Source organism: Melanotaenia boesemani, chromosome 1, assembly GCF_017639745.1.
Source record: "Melanotaenia boesemani isolate fMelBoe1 chromosome 1, fMelBoe1.pri, whole genome shotgun sequence".
NCBI classification, from domain to species: domain Eukaryota; kingdom Metazoa; phylum Chordata; class Actinopteri; order Atheriniformes; family Melanotaeniidae; genus Melanotaenia; species Melanotaenia boesemani.
The window spans coordinates 27,082,658-27,106,263 of NC_055682.1; the positions used below are offsets into that span (position 1 = coordinate 27,082,658).

The 23,606-nt window shown below is 39.0% G+C and overlaps 2 protein-coding genes across 4 annotated transcripts; both read right to left on the reverse strand.

Annotated features, from left to right (window-relative positions):
- Positions 1–1,821: 1,821 nt before the first annotated feature.
- nudt19 (nudix (nucleoside diphosphate linked moiety X)-type motif 19) lies at positions 1,822–22,093 on the reverse strand. The gene is made up of 3 exons (XM_041990824.1): positions 20,820–22,093; positions 3,413–3,620; positions 1,822–2,909 (listed from the first exon to the last, which is right to left on the reverse strand). The coding sequence occupies exons 1-3, from the start codon at positions 21,570–21,572 to the stop codon at positions 2,698–2,700; spliced, it is 1,173 nt and encodes a 390-aa protein (XP_041846758.1). The 5' UTR covers positions 21,573–22,093; the 3' UTR covers positions 1,822–2,697.
- On the reverse strand, positions 9,622–12,683 carry LOC121643419. 3 transcript variants are annotated; one of them, XM_041990837.1, is made up of 9 exons: positions 12,321–12,683; positions 12,081–12,194; positions 11,811–11,933; positions 11,653–11,718; positions 11,398–11,486; positions 11,029–11,134; positions 10,808–10,913; positions 10,593–10,666; positions 9,622–9,890 (listed from the first exon to the last, which is right to left on the reverse strand). In XM_041990837.1, exons 3-9 carry the CDS (start codon positions 11,910–11,912, stop codon positions 9,801–9,803), a joined length of 633 nt encoding a protein of 210 aa, XP_041846771.1. In that variant the 5' UTR covers positions 11,913–11,933; positions 12,081–12,194; positions 12,321–12,683; the 3' UTR covers positions 9,622–9,800. The 3 variants fall into 3 exon arrangements, with proteins under 3 accessions (XP_041846771.1, XP_041846780.1, XP_041846784.1); XM_041990846.1 differs by lacking the exon at positions 12,081–12,194; XM_041990850.1 differs by lacking the exons at positions 12,081–12,194; positions 12,321–12,683 and having other exon boundaries at positions 11,811–12,023.
- Positions 22,094–23,606: the final 1,513 nt, after the last annotated feature.

Consider the following 23,606-nt stretch of genomic DNA (forward strand, 5'->3'; position numbering starts at 1 on the left):
TACTCCTTTTAATCATATAATCTGTCAAATTATTAAAATACTGTTTTTAGTAATCAGGCTGGATATTAATTGTATTCATAGTAAAATCATTAGAAGTCAAAATGATCATTTCAGATATCCACAATAACAAACAGCATATCCACAATGATTTTTTTTTTTTATCATGCACATTTTATCTAACTATCTGTATTGGCTTTGATTTTGAGATTTCCACATATAGATTATTCAGATCTAGAAAAAAATATTCTGCATATCTGCCTCAGGATTCACACTCCAAAAAAACTCTTATCATTAATGGTCATTATGACCAACACAAATTTAATTTTTATTAGGCTGTATATTTAAAACATACTTGAGTTTAGACAATGAACCCTTTATATTAAAATGACACGTTTTATCTCTGAGATGTTTCTTTCTTGGCACTCTACCAACTTCAGATCCCAGAGTTTTATTTTATTCATATTAGTAGTGAATACCCACAATGAAAATGTTTAACAATCAAAATGCTTTTTGTTGTTGGACTGCAAATTGTTATTGCGGTTATCAAAAAATTTCATTTTGATATCTAAAACTGAAATGGCCAGTAAAGCGGGAGCTTTAGAAATGGAAATGAATATATATTTGATATTCACAGATATTAAAAATGTTTTTGTGGACTTTAAATTCACAAACACATGACTAGCAAAGATGATTTCATTTGGCTATGAAATAATAATGTTAATATCTGACAGGATAATTAAATATGCAGAACTGCATTGCGAATATTTGAAATATTAATTTTTGAATATTCAAATGTATAATTAATTTAAATAATTTTTAAAAACAATTTCCACAAAAATGTAATTATGTAACTTGGCTATAAAACAGCAATTTAACACAATTTAAATGAAAAGCTATAAAACCTAAGAAGCAGATTTAATAGTAATATGAAGCATATAAAGCCAAATTCAGCAGGATACAAATACTTTTGTTTCCTTTCATGTTGTGTCTTGCTCTCTCTTCTTCTTCTCTCCAAATCTAGTCAAGAAACCCCAAGAGAATCAGAAAATTTTCACTGAGGCCTGATTAGACTAAATATCTTGCTGAACTTTGGTGCATGAAAACTAACGACTCCTATGCTCTTATCTTGTTAGTTCTGCTAACAGTGAGTCATGAACCTCTACAATACGCACTTGAAAATTATGACAGCTTTGCATCTTCATCTGGAGATCCAAAAATATAACAGTAATAAATCAAACATGGGGGATAGATAGAGGGGATTTAAAATATGGAAGACATAAAGCTTTTTCAAATGCTACCTTTTAAATATTCCCTGCAAGTTTCCAGAGGAAGACTGTTCATGCAACATGCAAGTACGAGACTGTTTCATCCATCCATAAATTATTTCACTGCAATCCTGGTGCTCAACATCTTAAAGCGCTTCCATAGCTGTAAATGCAAACCCTGTACAGGTGAGTAAATCGACTACCGACAATTGAGTGGATATTTTTTTAATTTGAATTTCTGCATGCCTGAGCCAGTTCCTGGATTCACACCATCAACTGGTTCAGAGAGGTGAGGTACACACACACACACACACTGCACAGATCACTGCATCACCACTTCATCTAAACTAAGATGGTGGGTTTCCAAGGCTGTGGGTTTCCATAGAAACACTCAACAGACTGCAAACAGCACAGAAGGTTGAGTAGCGTTATTCCAACTCACCCCATTTCTGCCACCTCCATCCTACACACAGCACTGTGAAAAAGAGAATGTGCAAGGACAGGAGGGGGCATCGCCAACCAAGGAAAAAAACCTGAGCTTCTTCTCAGACTCAACTGAAATCAATAGCTTTAATCTCCACAGAATATATATACAGATCAAGGTCTCGCCTTACTTTTTACATTTATATCACATCTTGGTAAGATTTTATCTTCCACCAAGTTGTACTTTTAGAGACACAACTTATATTACTGCAAAAATTAAAAAGTTTAAAACTGTATCATTTAAAAGTTCATATCCATAATGAAGAAACTAAAACATAATATTTAGTTAATAAATGGCAGACATATGGTACAATCCATCTGACAGCAATCATTTCTCATCAATCATTAACTTGCCATAAAGGAAACTGCAGTGAGCAGGGAAGACCCCCAAATGGGAAAAGGTGGGAGCCATGCAGAGCCTCCACCTCCAACATATGCTATCCTACTGAGAGACAGTTATTTTTCATCGCTTCAGAGGACATTACGTACACCCATTTCCTGCACACTTACATTCACGTTAAAGTCTTCTCATGTTAGGCTAGTCCTGGTCAAAATCAATGTGTTATATTGTTATCTTTGTAGTGTATAAGAAGATTAAACTTGAAATAACAAAATGGCAAGTTTGATACTTGTAAATCTAGTATTTGTTTTCAAGTCGTATTATAATCACTAAGTGGGACAACTGTGAGGTTTTTAAGTTGCACAACAGTTTTGACACAATACATATTGCCTCTAAGATATTTGATATTAACCTATTGTTACTTGGCATAAGTATTATTCAAACTAAATCTCACAGCTTGCATATAACATGTAATACTTTCAAAATACTTAAATTCAACCTATTTTATAACATAGAACATGAAAACATTAAAGGAAGATTTTCTCTGTCATGGCTGTCTTTCATTATGTGTGAATAGGAGAAAGAGGAGGAGGAAGATCTGTGGGCAGGTCAAAGTTGATCTTTTGAGGCATGTGATAAGACTGGTTCAACAACAGGCAGCACGTGGTTGTACTTGGGTGTGATGGTGATTTGTACAGTTGTGGTGTAGGGATCTGAGATCACTATGCGGTGCAGAGCAGAATCTTCCTGAGGATCCTTCAACTGAGAGTCTGTGATCTTATCACCCTGCCCTGCAGCATCAAGTGGATACAATTTGTCACCTAAAAAACAAGCAGAGAGCCCCAGAATGTAAATGGCAGACAGGTGGAATAAAAACATTAGTTATATTATCACAAACACTCAGTTGCATTGAGTTTTATTGCTAACATTATCTTTATGAAATGGAAAATGGGTGGGGTCATCAGTTTCACATCAGTTTCAAAATAAACTACAGTGCCACCAAGAAGAACTTAATATAAATCGGTTTATTTACATTTATCTTGATGTATAGATGCACAATAATTTAATTACTGGGATATTTAGTCAGCAAACAGCATTGTTGACTTTGATCAAAGGCCATATATAATAGAGGTGCATAGCCTTATAGCCTGCATTACCCTAGTGTGAGGCTATAAATGTCTACAAGAGGTGGATGTCCAGAGGTATGCCCAACTATTACCCTCTATCAGGATTTTATTCAGAGCCCCTCCTAAATCATCTTAATTAATTTCAAAAGGTGGTAACAATCAAAATGCTAGTCTAGAAGAGGGTCTATAATCAGCACCTGGCAGCAGTGATATGTGGTGCTCATCTGTTGAGACAATCACAGGCATCCACTGTTCACAACCCTTCGTAGCCCGCTGGTGGGTGAAGCTGTGTAGGTCGGTCAGTGAGGGGAACCGGCACATGCGGCTAAGTTCGTAGAACTGTGGAGGCGCGATCCATATCCGTCGAGCCTGGTAGCTCTGCAAGATCTCAGAGGGTGTGGACCACTGAAACACACAATGACAACAGATAATGTTTAACAAATACACAAGCTTTTTTCCCCTTCTTTTCTGAACTCATAGGTCAGTGTTGCCATGTTCTGAAGCATCCATAAATCTAACCATGTGTGACTTACTTCTAAACTTTCTATGTAAAATGTAATACCACTGATCTCTCTGGGACTTGATTTAATCAAGCTAAGTTATGAACACAGGCTTAAACCTCTTCTTTGATTGTTAAAAGATTTTCTTCCCCTCCCAAGCAATACTAATCACTTAGCATATACCGTCCACGCTCTCAAAGCCCTGCACATAGAAGTGTGTTTTTGAGTTCCTTGAAATGTAAAGACTTTCATCTGCAGTTATGCATAATTGGATTAGTGACAGTGTTATTTCATCTGAGCTTTTTGAAGTGACTTTCTGTAGCAATACAAAGTTTTTTTTAAGGAAACATTTAAACCTTCTGAATAATTCTCTTTTAATCTATTCCCTTATTTAGATACATTAGGAACCATAACGGTTATAAGTACTGCAAAACAGCTTAAAAATGTACTTGAAATGCAACAGAAAAATATAACCTTTGTTAATTTAAATGCTTTTGTATATTACTCTGATGTTTTATAGTTTTTCTGACAGCTAAATAACCGTCAGTCTTCTGTGTCAGTTAATGGTCTTGGTATTCCTCGTTTTACCAACATTACATTACAGTTCTGAAGCTTGATTATCATACAAAAAACTACGATCACCACTTTTCTCTCTCTGTTAATTTATTGCTCTATTAAAAGCCTAAAAATCATTTAATGACACACCTACAACTTACGAAAACCATTTAATTGGCACACATAAATAAATATATATGTTTTGGTCAAATTTAGGGCAAATATTGTATTAAGAACATGAAACAGCAGCTGCTGTCTAAGTTTGTGCAAGTGGGTGTTTACATGAAAGCAAACATTGTGTTTTAGCCGTGAATCCAAGAAATAGATTCCCCTAATTCAGGGGTGTCCAACCTCAGTCCTTATACTATATTGCAACTTGTAGATGGGTCCCTTCTCCATCACACCTGAATTAGATGAACGGCTCATTCACAGGCCTCTGCAGAGCTGAGTGACATGTGGATGAGGGGACTCACACGTTTGATTCAGGTGTGTTGGAGAAGGGTTTCATGTAAAAGTTGCAGGATAGTAGATCTCGAGGACCAGACTTGGGAAACCCTGCCCTAATTACTGAGCTACCCTTTCAAGTTTGAACTAAAATCAAATATTTTCTTACAGAAATGATTTGGTTTCTGGCTTTGGTCTTCTGTGATTAAATGTATAAAATTCTTACACTTTTACAAAGCTGAGGAATTAATGGAGTGGTTTACATTTGTTTAAACTTATATGGAATATTGTGTCTTTCAGATTAAGATTTATTTATTTATTTTTTATTAGTCAATGACACTTTACCAGTGTGGCTGAAAATATACCAAATGTTTGTTTAATTTAGTTTATTCACACACACTCAACATATTGACATACAAAAGTTGTCATCATATGAACTGAAGGAGAGTTACACAATTGTGTGTGAATCATGTCTCCCATGTAAGATTTTAAAGCTTATTGAGGGAGCCTGTATACAAACAAAACAATACAGTACATACAAAACAAGTAGCTGCTCCATCTTATGTGAAAAGTACACATTGTGGTGCTCAGTCAGTGAGAGTTGGGAAGCCTTATTATCTTACTGCCGTATATGATATAAAAAGAGTAAAAGTGTGTTTTGCAGAATAAGAAGAAATGTCACACTGAATGGGGAACATGGAGAGAGATTCAGAATCTGAGTTTTTTTTCATGACAAAAACTTAAAATTAATGCATTTTAAGAAAAAGATAAGTTGTTAAGAAAATGACGGACTTCTGAAGAGGGACTTTAAAGGTCCCATATTATGCAAAATTCACTTTTTAATGGTTTTGGAACAGTCATACTGGTCCCCCCGCATGTGTAGGAGACCCGTAAGTGTGAAACTCTTTCAGGCGCTCTCTCTCCCCCCTGCTCCACCTCTAGGGAAGTAAGCGCTGAATTGAGCGAGTTTGAAAGCCTGTACGTTAAGACGTCATAAGGGACAATAACCACTCCCCACAGAGCGATGGACCCGCCTTACCGGCTCTCAAAGTCCCGCCCTCTAAAAATCACCTAGCGCCCAGTGTTTATCCTTTTCGGCAACCCTCGTTAGCGGACATGGCTAAGCGACAGAAGCACTGTTCTGTTTGTGGCTGCATAAATGAACACGAAAACGTTTTTTTACTTCCATCCACTGAACCCACGAGGACTGAGTGGATTAATTTTATTTTTGGAGGAAATGTACCCGGAAAACTTCCAAAGGTTTTGCATGTCTGTGGCCAGCATTTCAAAGAGGACTGTTTCCACAACATGGGGGCATGGAAAGCAGGCTTCGCCAACCGTTTGAAGCTGAAGCCAGGTTCAATACCAACTGTCCGTGACACAGCTGGAGAGGTAAGAGCTGGCAGTTATTTTATCGTTTCGGCCTTATTAGTCTGTTAGCTTGAAAATATATTAGCACTGTTGTAAATGTAGCCAAGTCACTGTTTCTACTGTTTGTATCCGGTGCCATTGTGCATCAGATTGATGAGCGTAGCTAGCTGTGTTCTCCGTGCGTCGCGGTTTGGGTCGGTAATGGGGGCTTCAGGAATGGGTTCCGGTGTTCCGGTCTTGTATCGAGGAGTGTTTCCCCGTCAGGATCTGTTACCTCTACCCCGCCCGCAGGAAAAAAGGCGGAGTCAGTCGCGCATTCAGGGAAAGGCACGTCCCATGGCACGTCCCCGCAACATTGCTTCTCTGTTTGCTCCATTTCTAGATCCGTGCCTCTGCCACTCTCACGGCACCAAGGTTTTACGGATAGCAGCAGAGGGCAAAATTGACTGTGTTATCGTCTTTTTAATCTACTGCGTCAGTTGGGGGCTGGAGAAAGTTAAAGTCATTGTAAAGTGTTTGCTGTGTTTTATCATTGTTGACACAACTAAAGACTTATGTCCATAATTATATTACTTGAAACATTGTCTTAGGTGTTTTGTTAGAAGAAAGCCTATTTGATTTGGTTATAAACAAAGAACCACACTTAGTGTTTCTTTGTGTAATGTTTGGAAACTTCAGATTTATTCAAATAAAATTATTATTTAAACCTATTTGATTTTCATTCCATTTCAAATATGCACAGTGTGTTTTCCTGACTGTATTGGGCTACTTTCTTTCAGCAGGAATGCAGCTGCATACATTTTGCCAAGAGAGAGCTCTGTTAAGTCATATTGTTGTAGGGAAGCTATATCTGGTGGGTTTCTGCTGACATGGCTTCAGTCCACTGGTAGCTTCTCTAAGTTGGATCCCTCTAACATAAAGTATCTTCATTGTAGCCAGGGGGACACGCTTTCTGACGGCTAAGAGCTCACCTGTCAGATACCGTTCCCCCTGTGTTTAAAGGGTCAAGATGTTTCCACATCTGTCAGAGTGTTTCTACTAAGTCATTTTTAGTCCAGCACAAGCTTCTCTGAGTTTCAGTCCTCTAACATAAAGCATCTTCATATTAGCCAGGGGGACACGCTTTCTGACGGCTAAGAGCTCACCTGTCAGATACCGTTCCCCCTGTGTTTAAAGGGTCAAGATGTTTCCATATCTGTCAGAGTGTTTCTACTAAGTCATTTTTAGTCCAGCACAAGCTTCTCTGAGTTTCAGTCCTCTAACATAAAGCATCTTCATATTAGCCAGGGGGACACGCTTTCTGATGGCTAAGAGCTCACCTGTCAGATACCGTTCCCCCTGTGTTTAAAGTGTGAAGATGTTTCCATATCTGTCAGAGTGTTTCTACTAAGTCATTTTCAGTCCAGCACAAGCTTCTCTGAGTTTCAGCCCTCTAACATAAAGCATCTTCATATTAGCCAGGGGGACACGCTTTCTGATGGCTAAGAGCTCACCCGTCAGATACCGTTCCCCCTGTGTTTAAAGGGTCAAGATGTTTCCATATCTGTCAGAGTGTTTCTACTAAGTCATTTTCAGTCCAGCACAAGCTTCTCTGAGTTTCAGCCCTCTAACATAAAGCATCTTCATATTAGCCAGGGGGACACGCTTTCTGACGGCTAAGAGCTCACCTGTCAGATACCGTTCCCCCTGTGTTTAAAGGGTCAAGATGTTTCCATATCTGTCAGAGTGTTTCTACTAAGTCATTTTCAGTCCAGCACAAGCTTCTCTGAGTTTCAGTCCTCTAACATAAAGCATCTTCATATTAGCCAGGGGGACACGCTTTCTGATGGCTAAGAGCTCACCTGTCAGATACCGTTCCCCCTGTGTTTAAAGGGTGAAGATGTTTCCACATCTGTCAGAGTGTTTCTACTAAGTCATTTTTAGTCCAGCACAAGCTTCTCTGAGTTTCAGTCCTCTAACATAAAGCATCTTCATATTAGCCAGGGGGACACGCTTTCTGACTGGCTAAGAGCTCACCTGTCAGATACCGTTCCCCCTGTGTTTAAAGGGTGAAGATGTTTCCATATCTGTCAGAGTGTTTCTACTAAGTCATTTTTAGTCCAGCACAAGCTTCTCTGAGTTTCAGTCCTCTAACATAAAGCATCTTCATATTAGCCAGGGGGACACGCTTTCTGACAGGCTAAGAGCTCACCTGTCAGATACCGTTCCCCCTTGTGTTTAAAGTGTGCAAGATGTTTCCACATCTGTCAGAGTGTTTCTACTAAGTCATTTTAGTCCAGCACAAGCTTCTCTGAGTTTCAGTCCTCTAACATAAAGCATCTTCATATTAGCCAGGGGGACACGCTTTCTGACGGCTAAGAGCTCACCTGTCAGATACCGTTCCCCCTGTGTTTAAAGGGTCAAGATGTTTCCATATCTGTCAGAGTGTTTCTACTAAGTCATTTTCAGTCCAGCACAAGCTTCTCTGAGTTTCAGCCCTCTAACATAAAGCATCTTCATATTAGCCAGGGGGACACGCTTTCTGACGGCTAAGAGCTCACCTGTCAGATACCGTTCCCCCTGTGTTTAAAGGGTCAAGATGTTTCCATATCTGTCAGAGTGTTTCTACTAAGTCATTTTCAGTCCAGCACAAGCTTCTCTGAGTTTCAGCCCTCTAACATAAAGCATCTTCATATTAGCCAGGGGGACACGCTTTCTGACTGGCTAAGAGCTCACCTGTCAGATACCGTTCCCCCTGTGTTTAAAGGGTCAAGATGTTTCCATATCTGTCAGAGTGTTTCTACTAAGTCATTTTCAGTCCAGCACAAGCTTCTCTGAGTTTCAGTCCTCTAACATAAAGCATCTTCATATTAGCCAGGGGGACACGCTTTCTGATGGCTAAGAGCTCACCTGTCAGATACCGTTCCCCCTGTGTTTAAAGGGTCAAGATGTTTCCACATCTGTCAGAGTGTTTCTACTAAGTCATTTTCAGTCCAGCACAAGCTTCTCTGAGTTTCAGTCCTCTAACATAAAGCATCTTCATATTAGCCAGGGGGACACGCTTTCTGATGGCTAAGAGCTCACCTGTCAGATACCGTTCCCCCTGTGTTTAAAGGGTCAAGATGTTTCCACATCTGTCAAGAGTGTTTCTACTAAGTCATTTTTCAGTCCAGCACAAGCTTCTCTGAGTTTCAGTCCTCTAACATAAAGCATCTTCATATTAGCCAGGGGGACACGCTTTCTGACGGCTAAGAGCTCACCTGTCAGATACCATTCCCCCTGTGTTTAAAGGGTGAAGATGTTTCCACATCTGTCAAGAGTGTTTCTACTAAGTCATTTTTAGTCCAGCACAAGCTTCTCTGAGTTTCAGTCCCTCATCATCTGGTAAAATATCAACTTACTGAATGGAAAAGCCTTTATTTAAAACAATGAAATATCAAATATTGCACAGTTTTGAAACAGTATAATATAACAGTAAATAAATTAAGTAAATAAAATAACAACAAAGCCTTACAATAAAACATAAGATTATAGAACTTAAAGTTGTCTGTCAGTAATTAAAATAAAATAATTATATTATTGTTGAAACTTAAAAAAATAAAATTGTAAATCCACTTAAAATGTACCTATTTTCAAGAACTTTTTGTTTAACAACAGTTAAACAGTTTAATTACAGTTACAACAAATAAACGCAAAAACATACAAAAACTCCACTTTTATACTTCCATTGTTATGTTCAGCATGCTGTACACTTGAATGGTTCCTCCATCTTTGGTTGTCCAACACAGTCATGGTGGAACCACCTTCCACAGGCATCACATGAGATCTGTTTGTGAAAATATGTATTAAATGTAAAAGTCACCATGTCTTCAAAAATATTAACTAGAGGAATGACGTTTCAGCCAATGCTTCTGTGCTGGCACATTTCATGTTCTTGTTTTGAACCAGTGTCAGTGCTTGACCTGAATCAGAAATACATGTGTTTTGTGTTTGATTTTTTATAATATCATGCTCCTATTTGTTTTTCACCTTTTTCAAATTGGGGGAAAATATACATATTCTTTTATTATTCATCACTTTTAGGATATAATCTTACTGTGCACATTTGGCCTGAGATGGAAGATTAATTGCCAATAAGTGAAATGAAACAGTTTCATATAATCCTGTTCACATTCCAGCTCTGAGGGGATCGCAAATACAGTACACAACAAGATGACGAATGACATACATAAACAGTGGAATGATGAACAGAATCAAGTACTTAAGAAATAAACATGGTTTACCCAACAGAAGTTAAGACCCCAAATTTACTTTCTGAAAGATGGAGCACACAACTGGATATTCTAATGTAAATTTGACTAAACCTTTATTTGGAACACCTTACTTTTTCAATAGTATGATTTTTCTTAATGTTAATGGGTGCTGATTTAGAATATGATTTATTTCATCATTCTTTGATTTTATTTTTTGTAAATGAAAAGCATAATTAGATATTCATATTAATTGTATATTAATATACATAAAATACCCAAGTCAGTTGTTCCTCTGGACTGCCATCCACACTGGCCTCCCCACAGTGAAGACACAGGTTTGTCAGGTCATCTGTCAAAATATTGCAAAATTATTTTTAAACAAGGTAATGATGACCACATCAGTTTTCATTTGCAGCACAATCTCAGCAATGACAACTACTGCAGTCATATTTATTTTCAATTACTGTATTGCATGTATTGCATAACTTACCTGAATCTCTGAGAAGAGTCGTGGCAATCTGCCACCACAAATCTGACACATCCTTTGGGGAAGCAGGAAATGTGACTGGCTGATTGTATAAGATTTTCTCTGCAAACTGATTGAAAAACAATACAGTCAATTAAAAATACTTTTAATGATGATCAATGAATTTTATGCAACGTACTGTGTGTGTACACAGAGTTAAGTAAAAGGAGTAATCTTTTACGAACCACAATGGCAAAAACACCACAGGACGTGCTGTCTGGTTGGTGGGGATGAGGCACTGTGTCACATTTCCACCTTGACACATGTATCCCTTTTCTCCTCATGAGTGCCCTATTTAAAACATCCAGTGTAACATGCAAAAAAAACTTTTCCTCAGAACATAGCAAGCTATTAAAGACAATCAAGAGCACAATGATAAACTTGTGATACTGTTATAAAAAACAGCAAATGTAATTTGTCCAATGTGGAACCTATATGATTTGGAATATTTCAAAGGATCTCAGAGGACCTCTGCATTATGTAATAATGTTCTCATCTATAGCAATGAATGACAATTGTGTTATATTACAACTAAAGCTATAATTACAGTTTACCTTGATGCATCCTGGCACCTTTTTAACTTGGCAGCAGTTTCTCCAAGTGGATCCAGGAGGAGCGTCTTGTTCTGTGATGGATATATCACCTGTACCCAACAAAAAAAAAAATGACTATAATTTAGAAGATATTTTATATGATATACAAGTGATTTTTATCAGGTACAAAACATAGTACCTAATCTAAAACCCATGTCTTTGAAAAATATATGTAACATGCCAACTAATATGAAGAATGTTCCGTAAAACACTTACAACCAGAAACCAGTGATGGTGTTCATTCACAACTCCAAACAGCAACTGATATTTTGAAGGGTCCCACTGAATCAAGGTACATAAATAAGTTTAGAGTTGCAACCATCCACATGAAATTAAAGTTGCAGGAATATGTTACAAGAAAATAAGTAACTAACCCTGAATCGTGGAACTTTTCCATTCCATACGGATGTTATTCCATATGTATCAATATGAAGAACCTTCTCTGGTGACTTCACATTGTGCTGCCTCTCAAGCATGGCCAGGTAGGCATTGATGACCTAAGAATATTGAGATGGCATTAACTGTGCCAAATATATTATTTTATGTAAACATATATACCACTTAAATTACTTAACCATTACTTTCTACTTTTTTTAAACTTATTTACTCATACTTAACTTAGTAAATAACCATTTTTACCTCACTCTCTAATTCCAGTCCAGGCCTTGTTCGACCAATGTCCCAGTAAAAAATCTTATATGGCCCAATTTTAGAAAGAAGGATGTGGGGGTTCAGACCATCCCAGGCATCCTTCACATCTACATAAAAAGCAAATATTATGAATTACTATATAAATGCCTTGCATATTAGGGAAGCAATTCTGTCTAGTAATAAAAATATTAAAAATCAACACTTAAAAGATCGAGATAAATGTCTAAACATACATTTCTCTATAGTCCCGGATGATGAAGCTTGAGTTGGGGCTGGTGAAGCAGAGGATGTTGGTGTTTCCAGGGCTGGTGGTTGTGCAGAGATTGATGATGGTGTGGTGGAGGACGGTGGTGCAAAAGCTGTTGGTGTTCCAGAGACTGATGGAGTTGTCAGGTCTGCTGGTGTTGCAGGTGATGAGGTTGGTGCAAGGGTTGAGAATGAAGTGGAGCTAGATGCTGGTACAGAAGCTGTAACTGTTCCAGGAGCTTTGGATGATGCTGGTGGTGGGGTTGTTGCTAATTGCACCCTCTGTGATTTTATTTGATGGGGGATTCTTGGCTGCTGTGCTTTAAATGGCTGGAGGTGATCAATGTTTACTTTTGGAATGAATTGTGTTTCTGATTGTAGGTCAGCACTCTTATCATGTATGGCCACAATTGTAAATGGCCCGGTCCAATTTGGGTCCAACTTCCCTCCCTTTCTCTGTTGGCTCCTGATGTTTTTTCGAAGGACCTCTTCTCCTACATTAAAAGAGGCCTTTTTCTCTGATTTTGGTGTTTTGTAGGCATCTTGAGCCTTTTTAATATTTTGGCGTACCACATTAAATAGTGACTCCTGCCTGTCGATGGCCTCTGACACCACCTCTTGCTTCACGGTCTTCTCCACACTGCTGTCTATCTGTTTTGTAAAACAAAATTTTCAGTATTTCACTGTTAATGATTTTGATATGTTAACAGGGTCTCCACACTCATTAAGCATTTGTGCCCTTTTGGATGGTATAAATATGGAAGCAAAGAGATACACATAAACTGGTCTGTGAGCTGCAGAGTGACACGAGTGCCAACAGACTGCTGCACTGACTTGTGTCCACAGTTTTAGGCAGGTGGTCATAATCTTATGCCTGATCGGTGTATGTATATAGCCATCACTCATTGGCCATTTTCAGTCGACACTTGTGTAATACTGTGTAATACTACATTTCTGTCATAAACTATTATGAATAACTAACAGAGAATGTACTTCTAACAACCAATGCTTTACAGTAATGAGCTACAATTTAGTCAACGTTTAATTGAAAACAGAGTCTTCATCATGGTTTACGCTTTAAACCAACCTCGTAGTCTTCAGGCACCTCAGAAGGATATCGAGCCTCGGTTCCAAACAGAAGGAAGAAAGGTGAAAACTTGGTTGTGATTTGTTTTTTGGTTCTTAGTCCAAACATCACTGAGTCCAGATACTCATCCCACCGCTCAGGCCGTTCACAGACAAGTTTGCACAGTGCCCTAAAAAGAGAAATTACATCAATAACTTAGCCAACTTATTTAAATTACAGTTTGAATCCACATTATCATAATATCAGAAATATATTAAAATTGTGGCTTTATATTGTTTTAGCACAGGATTATAATTATAAACCAGCTTGAAGTGATTTTATACTATGTTTTAGGTTTTGGATAGGTGATTCTTGATGAGAACAGTTGATTTATGTCCAATGTACTTAAACATTATGTTTAAAATGCATAACAGCACCAGATTTTATGGCATATACCAAGTATTAAACATATTTTCCCACCAAACAAACAGAGTAATTAAGAAAACTACAATTACCTTTGTATGGTCCCGTTTAACTTTTCCACAAGCCCATTTGTCTGTGGGTGGTAAGGTGCACAGAGGCTACGCTTAATGCCCAGAGTTTTACACACTTCTGTGTTCACCTGTTGATCAACAACATAAATGTGTGCAATTATTGCAGTAATCCTATGAAGACACTTTGTATCAGGATTTTGTAATCCCGGTGTAAAATCTCCTACCTATTCCAGCACTGTCTGGAACTACATTGTTATGTACTATAACAATATCCAAAATCCAACAAACCTCGTTAACGAACTCTCGTCCCTGGTCAGTCAAAATTCGTTTTGGGGCCCCAAAACGATAGAAAAACTTGATGATGCACTCTGCAACATTTGCAGCCGTTTTAGCAGGGAGGGCAAATGCCTCAGACCACTTTGTGAAGTAGTCCACCATCACGCAGATGTACATGTTTCCAGCCTCTGTTTTTGCGAGTTTACCCACGATGTCCATCCCCACTAGTTCAAATGGATGGTTTATCTTCAAAAAACACATTGGAAAAATCAAATGTACAGATTGCATTTACAGTGTAGCCTTTTTAAAACATTTCATTGCAAATTAGTAACATAAAAGGGAGAATATAAATTTGGAGTCACCTGTATGGGGATGTATTCACTCTCCTGTTTTATGGTTACAGCACTGACCTGACATTGCTGACATTCTGAAACCTGCGACACATGATGTGAAACTGTCTTAATGTTCTAAAATATTTATCTTCTTATGACATGTTTTTTGATAGTGTGTCTTTGGACAAACAAATAAATACCTTTTTTGCACCATACCAAACAGATTTAAAAGATCTTTAGAGAACTACTCATGTATAGTAATTTGGAGAAAATATTATTGCTTAGAAGTAACATTATTATGTGTATATAAAATCAAAATATGTACTCACCCATTTTTCGGTATCATTCGTCATGCCAGGCCAGTAAAATCTTTTTCCTATCGCATCCCTTGTTTTGACAATGCCACAGTGGGCCCCAAAAGCACTGGCATGGAACTCTTTAAAAATCTGGTTTGCATCCTCTGTGCCACAAACCACTTTCCTCTTCTGACCAGCCTTTCCTTTCATATAATACAATGATCCTTCTGTTGAATATAAAAAACATAATAATGATCAAATGAGTGCCTAATAAATACTAAATCTCATAATAATTTGTATACAGTATCTACTGTATCTGTGTTTATGAAAGCAATGACAATTCACCATCTGCTTCAGCAAACATTTGTGGTGCTATGAGTTAATCATGAAAACTGCACCATTCGGATGATGTTTTTGGAAAAGCTGTTTATTCATTTGTTAAACTGTTCTCGTACACTACCATGACACAGTTATTTAACAGTGTTAAGACCAGTAATGTAACTGGCAACAGCATGTTTATTAATAAGTGCTGCGCTTGTTAAATTTTTTTAAACTCCATCCAACTTCTAACAAATTATTAAAAAAGAGTAGAACCACTGTGAAAATAGCTCACCCGTGTAAATTGTTTATGTTATGTGAAATTTGACCAAAAAATCTTTAAACAACTGGGAAAAAAATAAAATAAAAAAATCTAAGCATAGTTAGCATTTATTACCTTTAACCAGCCTACCATACAGTATAGGACACATTTACAGATGACAAATTTGTATCTTTATTAACTTACCATCAACTATGAAGTCCAAAGCTCTTCTCCTCATTATAAATTTCTGGGATTTGTTAGCGCCGTCTGGATATTTACCAGATGTCAGATAATTTACAATTGCGTTGTAAAGTCCTGGATCCATTTGCCTAGCAGGGATGACTCAAACAGGTTAATTAGCTCGACTCTGTGAAAAAGTTAATGCGACTTAAGCTTATAATTGTCACTGCACAATAAGGCTGTTTAGGATTTAGATGGGCCTTCACATACCTCTTCTGCAGGGTTTTCACGGTTCTACGACTTTTTCAAAGTTAATTTGCCTGATCAATAAACACCGTTCGACGTCGTGTGCACGTAGCGTAATTGCAGCAAATGGTGTGGATTTGTTTGAAAACAACTTTGTGCAAATAATTGAAAACTGTGTTAAAATAGTTAAGCGATCGCATAAGTGACATATACTACGTGCAAAAATGAAAATATATCTTAATAAAAAATTAATGAAGTAATCTTGTGGTTTACTTGATGACGTCATACATGTCGTGTGCAACTTCTGGCACTTAACTGTCTGCTAACAATCCCTGTTTTTAAAGGCCTAGAAATAGGTATTTAAAGTTCCAGAGAGGGTGGTCGCTTTTTTAGGCAATATATATATATATATATATATATATATATATATATATATATATGTAGGTACAACAGTGTCTGTGTACATGTTATTGTGGAAAACCTTTCAGCACTACAAGAAAATTAGAATGATTTTGAAGGTGACGCAATGATTTTTTTTCCCATTTAAAATTATACAGATGGCAGCATGAACAATAACACCTAAATTAAAATAATATGATGAGCACTCTCTGCCTTTGACTCTACATCAAATGGCCTTAGTAAATATTCATATAGTTTTTTAAAATGTGCTTAACAAGGTGGCTTAAGTTGAGGACCTTCCATGTGGATTAAGGCTGCCTCACTGGCTTCTGTGGCTATGTTTAATCTAAAACTTGTTCTATGATGGTGAGATCTGTACTGTGTGTTCAATGTCATCATGAACATGATTATATAGAGACAGTAGGGTAATTCTGTGTAGATTTTCAATCATCCAGGCAAAAAAAATGTATTGATCTTGAAGTTTATTAACATCAGCTGGACTTTTATTTTATGAGATGTTTCAACACTCATTGAAGTGGCTTTTTCAGTCTAAAAAACACTTGCTGGAAACAAAACAGATATGCCTCGAGACTCATTTCATTTCCATGTAGCGTGTTTATTTAAGTTGGATTTAAGTTATTAACTTGGTTTTTTAAGCTTTTGACATTCTCCTGTTGGAGAACAGTTCTGTGTTGCCATGACAATGTGGTGAACATGGTTGGCCTTAGCCGTCAGAAAGCGTGTCCCCCTGGCTAATATGAAGATACTTTATGTTAGAGGACTGAAACTCAGAGAAGCTTGTGCTGGACTAAAAATGACTTAGTAGAAACACTCTGACAGATATGGAAACATCTTGACCCTTTAAACACAGGGGGAACGGTATCTGACGGGTGAGCTCTTAGCCGTCAGAAAGCGTGTCCCCCTGGCTAATATGAAGATGCTTTATGTTAGAGGACTGAAACTCAGAGAAGCTTGTGCTGGACTGAAAATGACTTAGTAGAAACACTCTTGACAGATGTGGAAACATCTTGACCCTTTAAACACAGGGGGAACGGTATCTGACAGGTGAGCTCTTAGCCATCAGAAAGCGTGTCCCCCTGGCTAATATGAAGATGCTTTATGTTAGAGGACTGAAACTCAGAGAAGCTTGTGCTGGACTGAAAATGACTTAGTAGAAACACTCTGACAGATGTGGAAACATCTTCACCCTTTAAACACAGGGGGAACGGTATCTGACAGGTGAGCTCTTAGCCATCAGAAAGCGTGTCCCCCTGGCTAATATGAAGATGCTTTATGTTAGAGGACTGAAACTCAGAGAAGCTTGTGCTGGACTGAAAATGACTTAGTAGAAACACTCTTGACAGATGTGGAAACATCTTGACCCTTTAAACACAGGGGGAACGGTATCTGACAGGTGAGCTCTTAGCCATCAGAAAGCGTGTCCCCCTGGCTAATATGAAGATGCTTTATGTTAGAGGACTGAAACTCAGAGAAGCTTGTGCTGGACTGAAAATGACTTAGTAGAAACACTCTTGACAGATGTGGAAACATCTTGACCCTTTAAACACAGGGGGAACGGTATCTGACAGGTGAGCTCTTAGCCATCAGAAAGCGTGTCCCCCTGGCTAATATGAAGATGCTTTATGTTAGAGGACTGAAACTCAGAGAAGCTTGTGCTGGACTGAAAATGACTTAGTAGAAACACTCTGACAGATGTGGAAACATCTTGACCCTTTAAACACAGGGGGAACGGTATCTGACAGGTGAGCTCTTAGCCATCAGAAAGCGTGTCCCCCTGGCTAATATGAAGATGCTTTATGTTAGAGGACTGAAACTCAGAGAAGCTTGTGCTGGACTGAAAATGACTTAGTAGAAACACTCTGACAGATATGGAAACATCTTGACCCTTTAAACACAGGGGGAACGGTATCTGACAGGTGAGCTCTTAGCCGTCAGAAAGCGTGTCCCCCTGGCTAATATGAAGATGCTTTATGTTAGAGGACTGAAACTCAGAGAAGCTTGTGCTGGACTAAAAATGACTTAGTAGAAACACTCTGACAGATGTGGAAACATCTTGACCCTTTAAACACAAGGGGAACGGTATCTGACAGGTGAGCTCTTAGCCGTCAGAAAGCGTGTCCCCCTGGCTAATATGAAGATGCTTTATGTTAGAGGACTGAAACTCAGAGAAGCTTGTGCTGGACTAAAAATGACTTAGTAGAAACACTCTGACAGATATGGAAACATCTTCACCCTTTAAACACAGGGGGAACGGTATCTGACAGGTGAGCTCTTAGCCGTCAGAAAGCGTGTCCCCCTGGCTAATATGAAGATGCTTTATGTTAGAGGACTGAAACTCAGAGAAGCTTGTGCTGGACTGAAAATGACTTAGTAGAAACACTCTGACAGATGTGGAAACATCTTCACCCTTTAAACACAGGGGGAACGGTATCTGACAGGTGAGCTCTTAGCCATCAGAAAGCGTGTCCCCCTGGCTAATATGAAGATGCTTTATGTTAGAGGACTGAAACTCAGAGAAGCTTGTGCTGGACTGAAAATGACTTAGTAGAAACACTCTGACAGATATGGAAACATCTTGACCCTTTAAACACAGGGGGAACGGTATCTGACAGGTGAGCTCTTAGCCGTCAGAAAGCGTGTCCCCCTGGCTAATATGAAGATGCTTTATGTTAGAGGGCTGAAACTCAGAGAAGCTTGTGCTGGACTGAAAATGACTTAGTAGAAACACTCTGACAGATATGGAAACATCTTGACCCTTTAAACACAGGGGGAACGGTATCTGACGGGTGAGCTCTTAGCCATCAGAAAGCGTGTCCCCCTGGCTAATATGAAGATGCTTTATGTTAGAGGGCTGAAACTCAGAGAAGCTTGTGCTGGACTGAAAATGACTTAGTAGAAACACTCTGACAGATATGGAAACATCTTCACACTTTAAACACAGGGGGAACGGTATCTGACAGGTGAGCTCTTAGCCGTCAGAAAGCGTGTCCCCCTGGCTAATATGAAGATGCTTTATGTTAGAGGACTGAAACTCAGAGAAGCTTGTGCTGGACTAAAAATGACTTAGTAGAAACACTCTGACAGATATGGAAACATCTTGACCCTTTAAACACAGGGGGAACGGTATCTGACAGGTGAGCTCTTAGCCGTCAGAAAGCGTGTCCCCCTGGCTAATATGAAGATGCTTTATGTTAGAGGACTGAAACTCAGAGAAGCTTGTGCTGGACTAAAAATGACTTAGTAGAAACACTCTGACAGATGTGGAAACATCTTGACCCTTTAAACACAGGGGGAACGGTATCTGACAGGTGAGCTCTTAGCCGTCAGAAAGCGTGTCCCCCTGGCTACAATGAAGATACTTTATGTTAGAGGGATCCAACTTAGAGAAGCTACCAGTGGACTGAAGCCATGTCAGCAGAAACCCACCAGATATAGCTTCCCTACAACAATATGACTTAACAGAGCTCTCTCTTGGCAAAATGTATGCAGCTGCATTCCTGCTGAAAGAAAGTAGCCCAATACAGTCAGGAAAACACACTGTGCATATTTGAAATGGAATGAAAATCAAATAGGTTTAAATAATAATTTTATTTGAATAAATCTGAAGTTTCCAAACATTACACAAAGAAACACTAAGTGTGGTTCTTTGTTTATAACCAAATCAAATAGGCTTTCTTCTAACAAAACACCTAAGACAATGTTTCAAGTAATATAATTATGGACATAAGTCTTTAGTTGTGTCAACAATGATAAAACACAGCAAACACTTTACAATGACTTTAACTTTCTCCAGCCCCCAACTGACGCAGTAGATTAAAAAGACGATAACACAGTCAATTTTGCCCTCTGCTGCTATCCGTAAAACCTTGGTGCCGTGAGAGTGGCAGAGGCACGGATCTAGAAATGGAGCAAACAGAGAAGCAATGTTGCGGGGACGTGCCATGGGACGTGCCTTTCCCTGAATGCGCGACTGACTCCGCCTTTTTTCCTGCGGGCGGGGTAGAGGTAACAGATCCTGACGGGGAAACACTCCTCGATACAAGACCGGCGTTTGTTTATCCTTCACTACGCTGTAATCAGCGTCTAGTAACCGCTAAGGCCTAACCTGTCAATCACCTCATGACGGGCGATGCGATGGGCGGAGCCAACAGCTGAGCTGCTCCACCAGGGTTCCGCCCACCATAAACGGCACATTCCTGAAGCTGCTAAAAAGAGGGAGGTGAAGAGAAGCCGCTGCACTCAAACTGAGGGTCGATTTGTCCATACCATGGCGGAAATATTTCATTTAGATATTAATGAATGGTCTCAGATTGGGAATAAAGTGTATAATATGGGACCTTTAAAGTACATAAAAATATGATGCCATCACAGGATTAGATCCTAACTATTTCAAATTTTAAACAAATGAGCAAAGAAAATTATTTTAAAATGATATATTTGTAAGTTTATTTGCAGTGCAAGCATCCTTACAAATTTAAGTTTATTATTGTTATTGTACTTATTGTTGGCTATTCATTGTTTTCTCTCAAGCATTTTCTTCAGCACTTGTTAAGCACAAGCCCTGTAAATGCAAAGTAAAACAGTTAAAGAACTCACCTGAAAACGCTCAATTTCCCTCTCATCTTGCAGAGTGTGCGGGATGTCCTGTAAGCAGCACATGAAGAACGCTGTGTCGAACCTCGTTGTACCATATTTACCTGTGGGAGTCAGCCAATTCGCCCACTCATGTAAAGCCCAGATGTTGGGAAGCACTTCCAACTCTCTGCACATCCTGATGAAATTAGAGGGGTGTTGGTTAACAAGAGCTCTCCACTTTGTGAGCTCATCACGGTCCAATACGTGTGCTGTGTGATGTGGACTTCCACGTGCATCCTCGACTCTTTTTAACAACCTACTCTCCTCCTTTTTAGGCAAAACCAGCAGCACGCCAGATTCCTCAAATGTCTCTCTCAAGGCGCAGATCCTGAGGGCGACCTCTCCCGGGATAGGAGAGCCCAGTTTTAAACGGTCTGTGGCGAAGATTGGAGGTCTGGTCTCTAGTGGTTGTGTCACACTTCTTAAACCAAAATTTGAGGAGTTGGTGAAAGGCTTAAAAACATCCAGCCAGTCGCTCGAAAAGTCCGAGGAGTCAACCACCCCGCCAGGAAACACATAAGCATTGGGCATGAATCCGCTTTTTCCGCTTCGTTTAAGCAACAATATGTCGTAATCAAAGCGAGACCTGTGCAGCGGTGAAGCTGTCGGAGCGGCCAGCGGTGTCCTTGACAGCGAACTGTCCGCACCGAGTCTGTGACCTGCGGCTAAAATGAGAGTGGCCGCTTCCCTCCAGTGCTTCAGATCTCTGTTCATCCTCAAACTGCCGGTGAGTTTACAAAGTTTTTCAGTCTTGCAAAGTCGGAAACCCTAGTCGCCCTGCCAGCTTCTTCTTTGTGTTTTTTGTTGGCAGGTGGTACGGAACAATTTAGTGCATTTCCGCCACCAACTGGTCAGAAGCGTGGACCGAATAACCCTTAATGCGTTCACTTAATGTTCTGTTGTAGCAAATTCACAAGATACAGCATCATTTTAAGTCTTTCCAGTGTTTGAATCAGTTGTTTCCTTTCTCTTATTTTTTATTTGTTCTTTTAAAATACAAGAAAAACATGTTTTACTGTCTCAAGTGCCACACAGTTGTCATCTCCCTATTAAATGCTTCTCTGTTACGCCCAACGTGCTGTTTACACCCGTGTGTCCAAACCTGAGTCGTGATATTATGGCCTCCTCTCTCCTGGTCTTTCCTGTACTTCTTATATCCCGTTTCTCTTTTAATTTTGCAAAACCACCATCCTTTTTGTCCCTCGCCACACGTTCGGCCAGCTGCCTTGCGATATTTGTTTTGGTGGAAGTATTTGTTGTGGTACACTCGAGCTTGTATCGCCACCTACCGGCTGGAAGACTTCAGGACAGTCACAGATGCTTTCAGCTAAACACTTAAAAAAAAATTTTCAAACCCTTTAATGCATAAATCTTTAGTAAAGAATTTGTTTGGCTCATATACTAAAGTCAAAACACTAGCAGAAAACATTATACTAAATATTGTAGTGAAAATGGTGGTTTTATCAGGAACACCGGTTATTTTGAACTCCTTTTTTAAACAGCAATTCGAGGCATTGTCTGATGATCTATGGGAGAGAAAATGAGTTGATACAGAAATCTATTTTCATTTTTATCTGTTATTCGGTTACATATTAAATAATACATTTACTAGAATTAAGGAATGTTTCAAATAGAAATTAAAGCATTATTGCTTAACTTTGGCAGATTTTCACACATTGGTGTCCCCTAACAAAGGCTAACTCAGCATCCATCTAGCATCCTGTGTCTCCCTGAGCTCTCCAGGCAGTAAAAGTATGTCCTATGTTGTGATGTGGTGCCATAAAGCAAAATAAAGCTGCCATTATGCCCTGGGTGTGAAGGTCTAAAGAAAGATCTGAAGTAATTTTTTCAGCCTGGGATACTGTAGGGCAACATGTTGAAGGTCAGTGTGCCATCAAAATAAGTTAGAAGCCTATGTTTTATTGCTTTAATATCAAGCAATACAATTCACAGCCTTCTGTGATGACCCTTACTACAAATTTATATAATAATGTAATAATTAATAAGAGCCAAATAGCCACCAAATAGCCACTGACCAGTTTCTGCCACAAATCATGTCCCCCCCCCTCTAAGGTGTTTACATAGTAGTTGCAAAAGATAGGCTATTATAATAAAATATCATTGCACAACATTGCTTATCCTTACAGACATAGAGAGCAGAGTTTAACAGTTCAACATAAATTACACCACATTTAACGGAGCTTTTATTAAAACTATTGATGCTCTATTATTAAGATGAAACAAATGGGCTGCGTGCAAAATGCCCAAGTCTGGTATTTCTGTAATGACTGTCTGATGGACTCAAAGGGCCAGTAATAACAGAATAAACTGGTTTGACAGATGCATAGGGCTGATGGTCAGGAACTGAGAATGCTGGCAGTGTTGGCGGGAAGGTGATTCTCAGAAGAGTATGTAAAGGTGTGTCATGAAGAACCAGGTATAGGTTACAGGATTCTGCAGCAATAATGTGCGAAAAGTATCCAAGAAGTGAAAACAGAGGTCAAAATCCAAGACAAGATCCAGATCCATAGTCTGTTAAACTAAAGCCAGGTCCAGAAGCTAGAGCAGACAAAAACAGATGATCCAAACCCGAATAATGAAGCACTCACAGAATGAGAGTGAGTCCAGAGTCAGAGCCAGGTTACACCTGGGACGACAATACTGATGAGCAATCAGAATCCAAACATCCACAAATCCTCGGTAAAGAACATTTAAGGGTCAGATATCAGAACTCAGAGGCAGAGATCA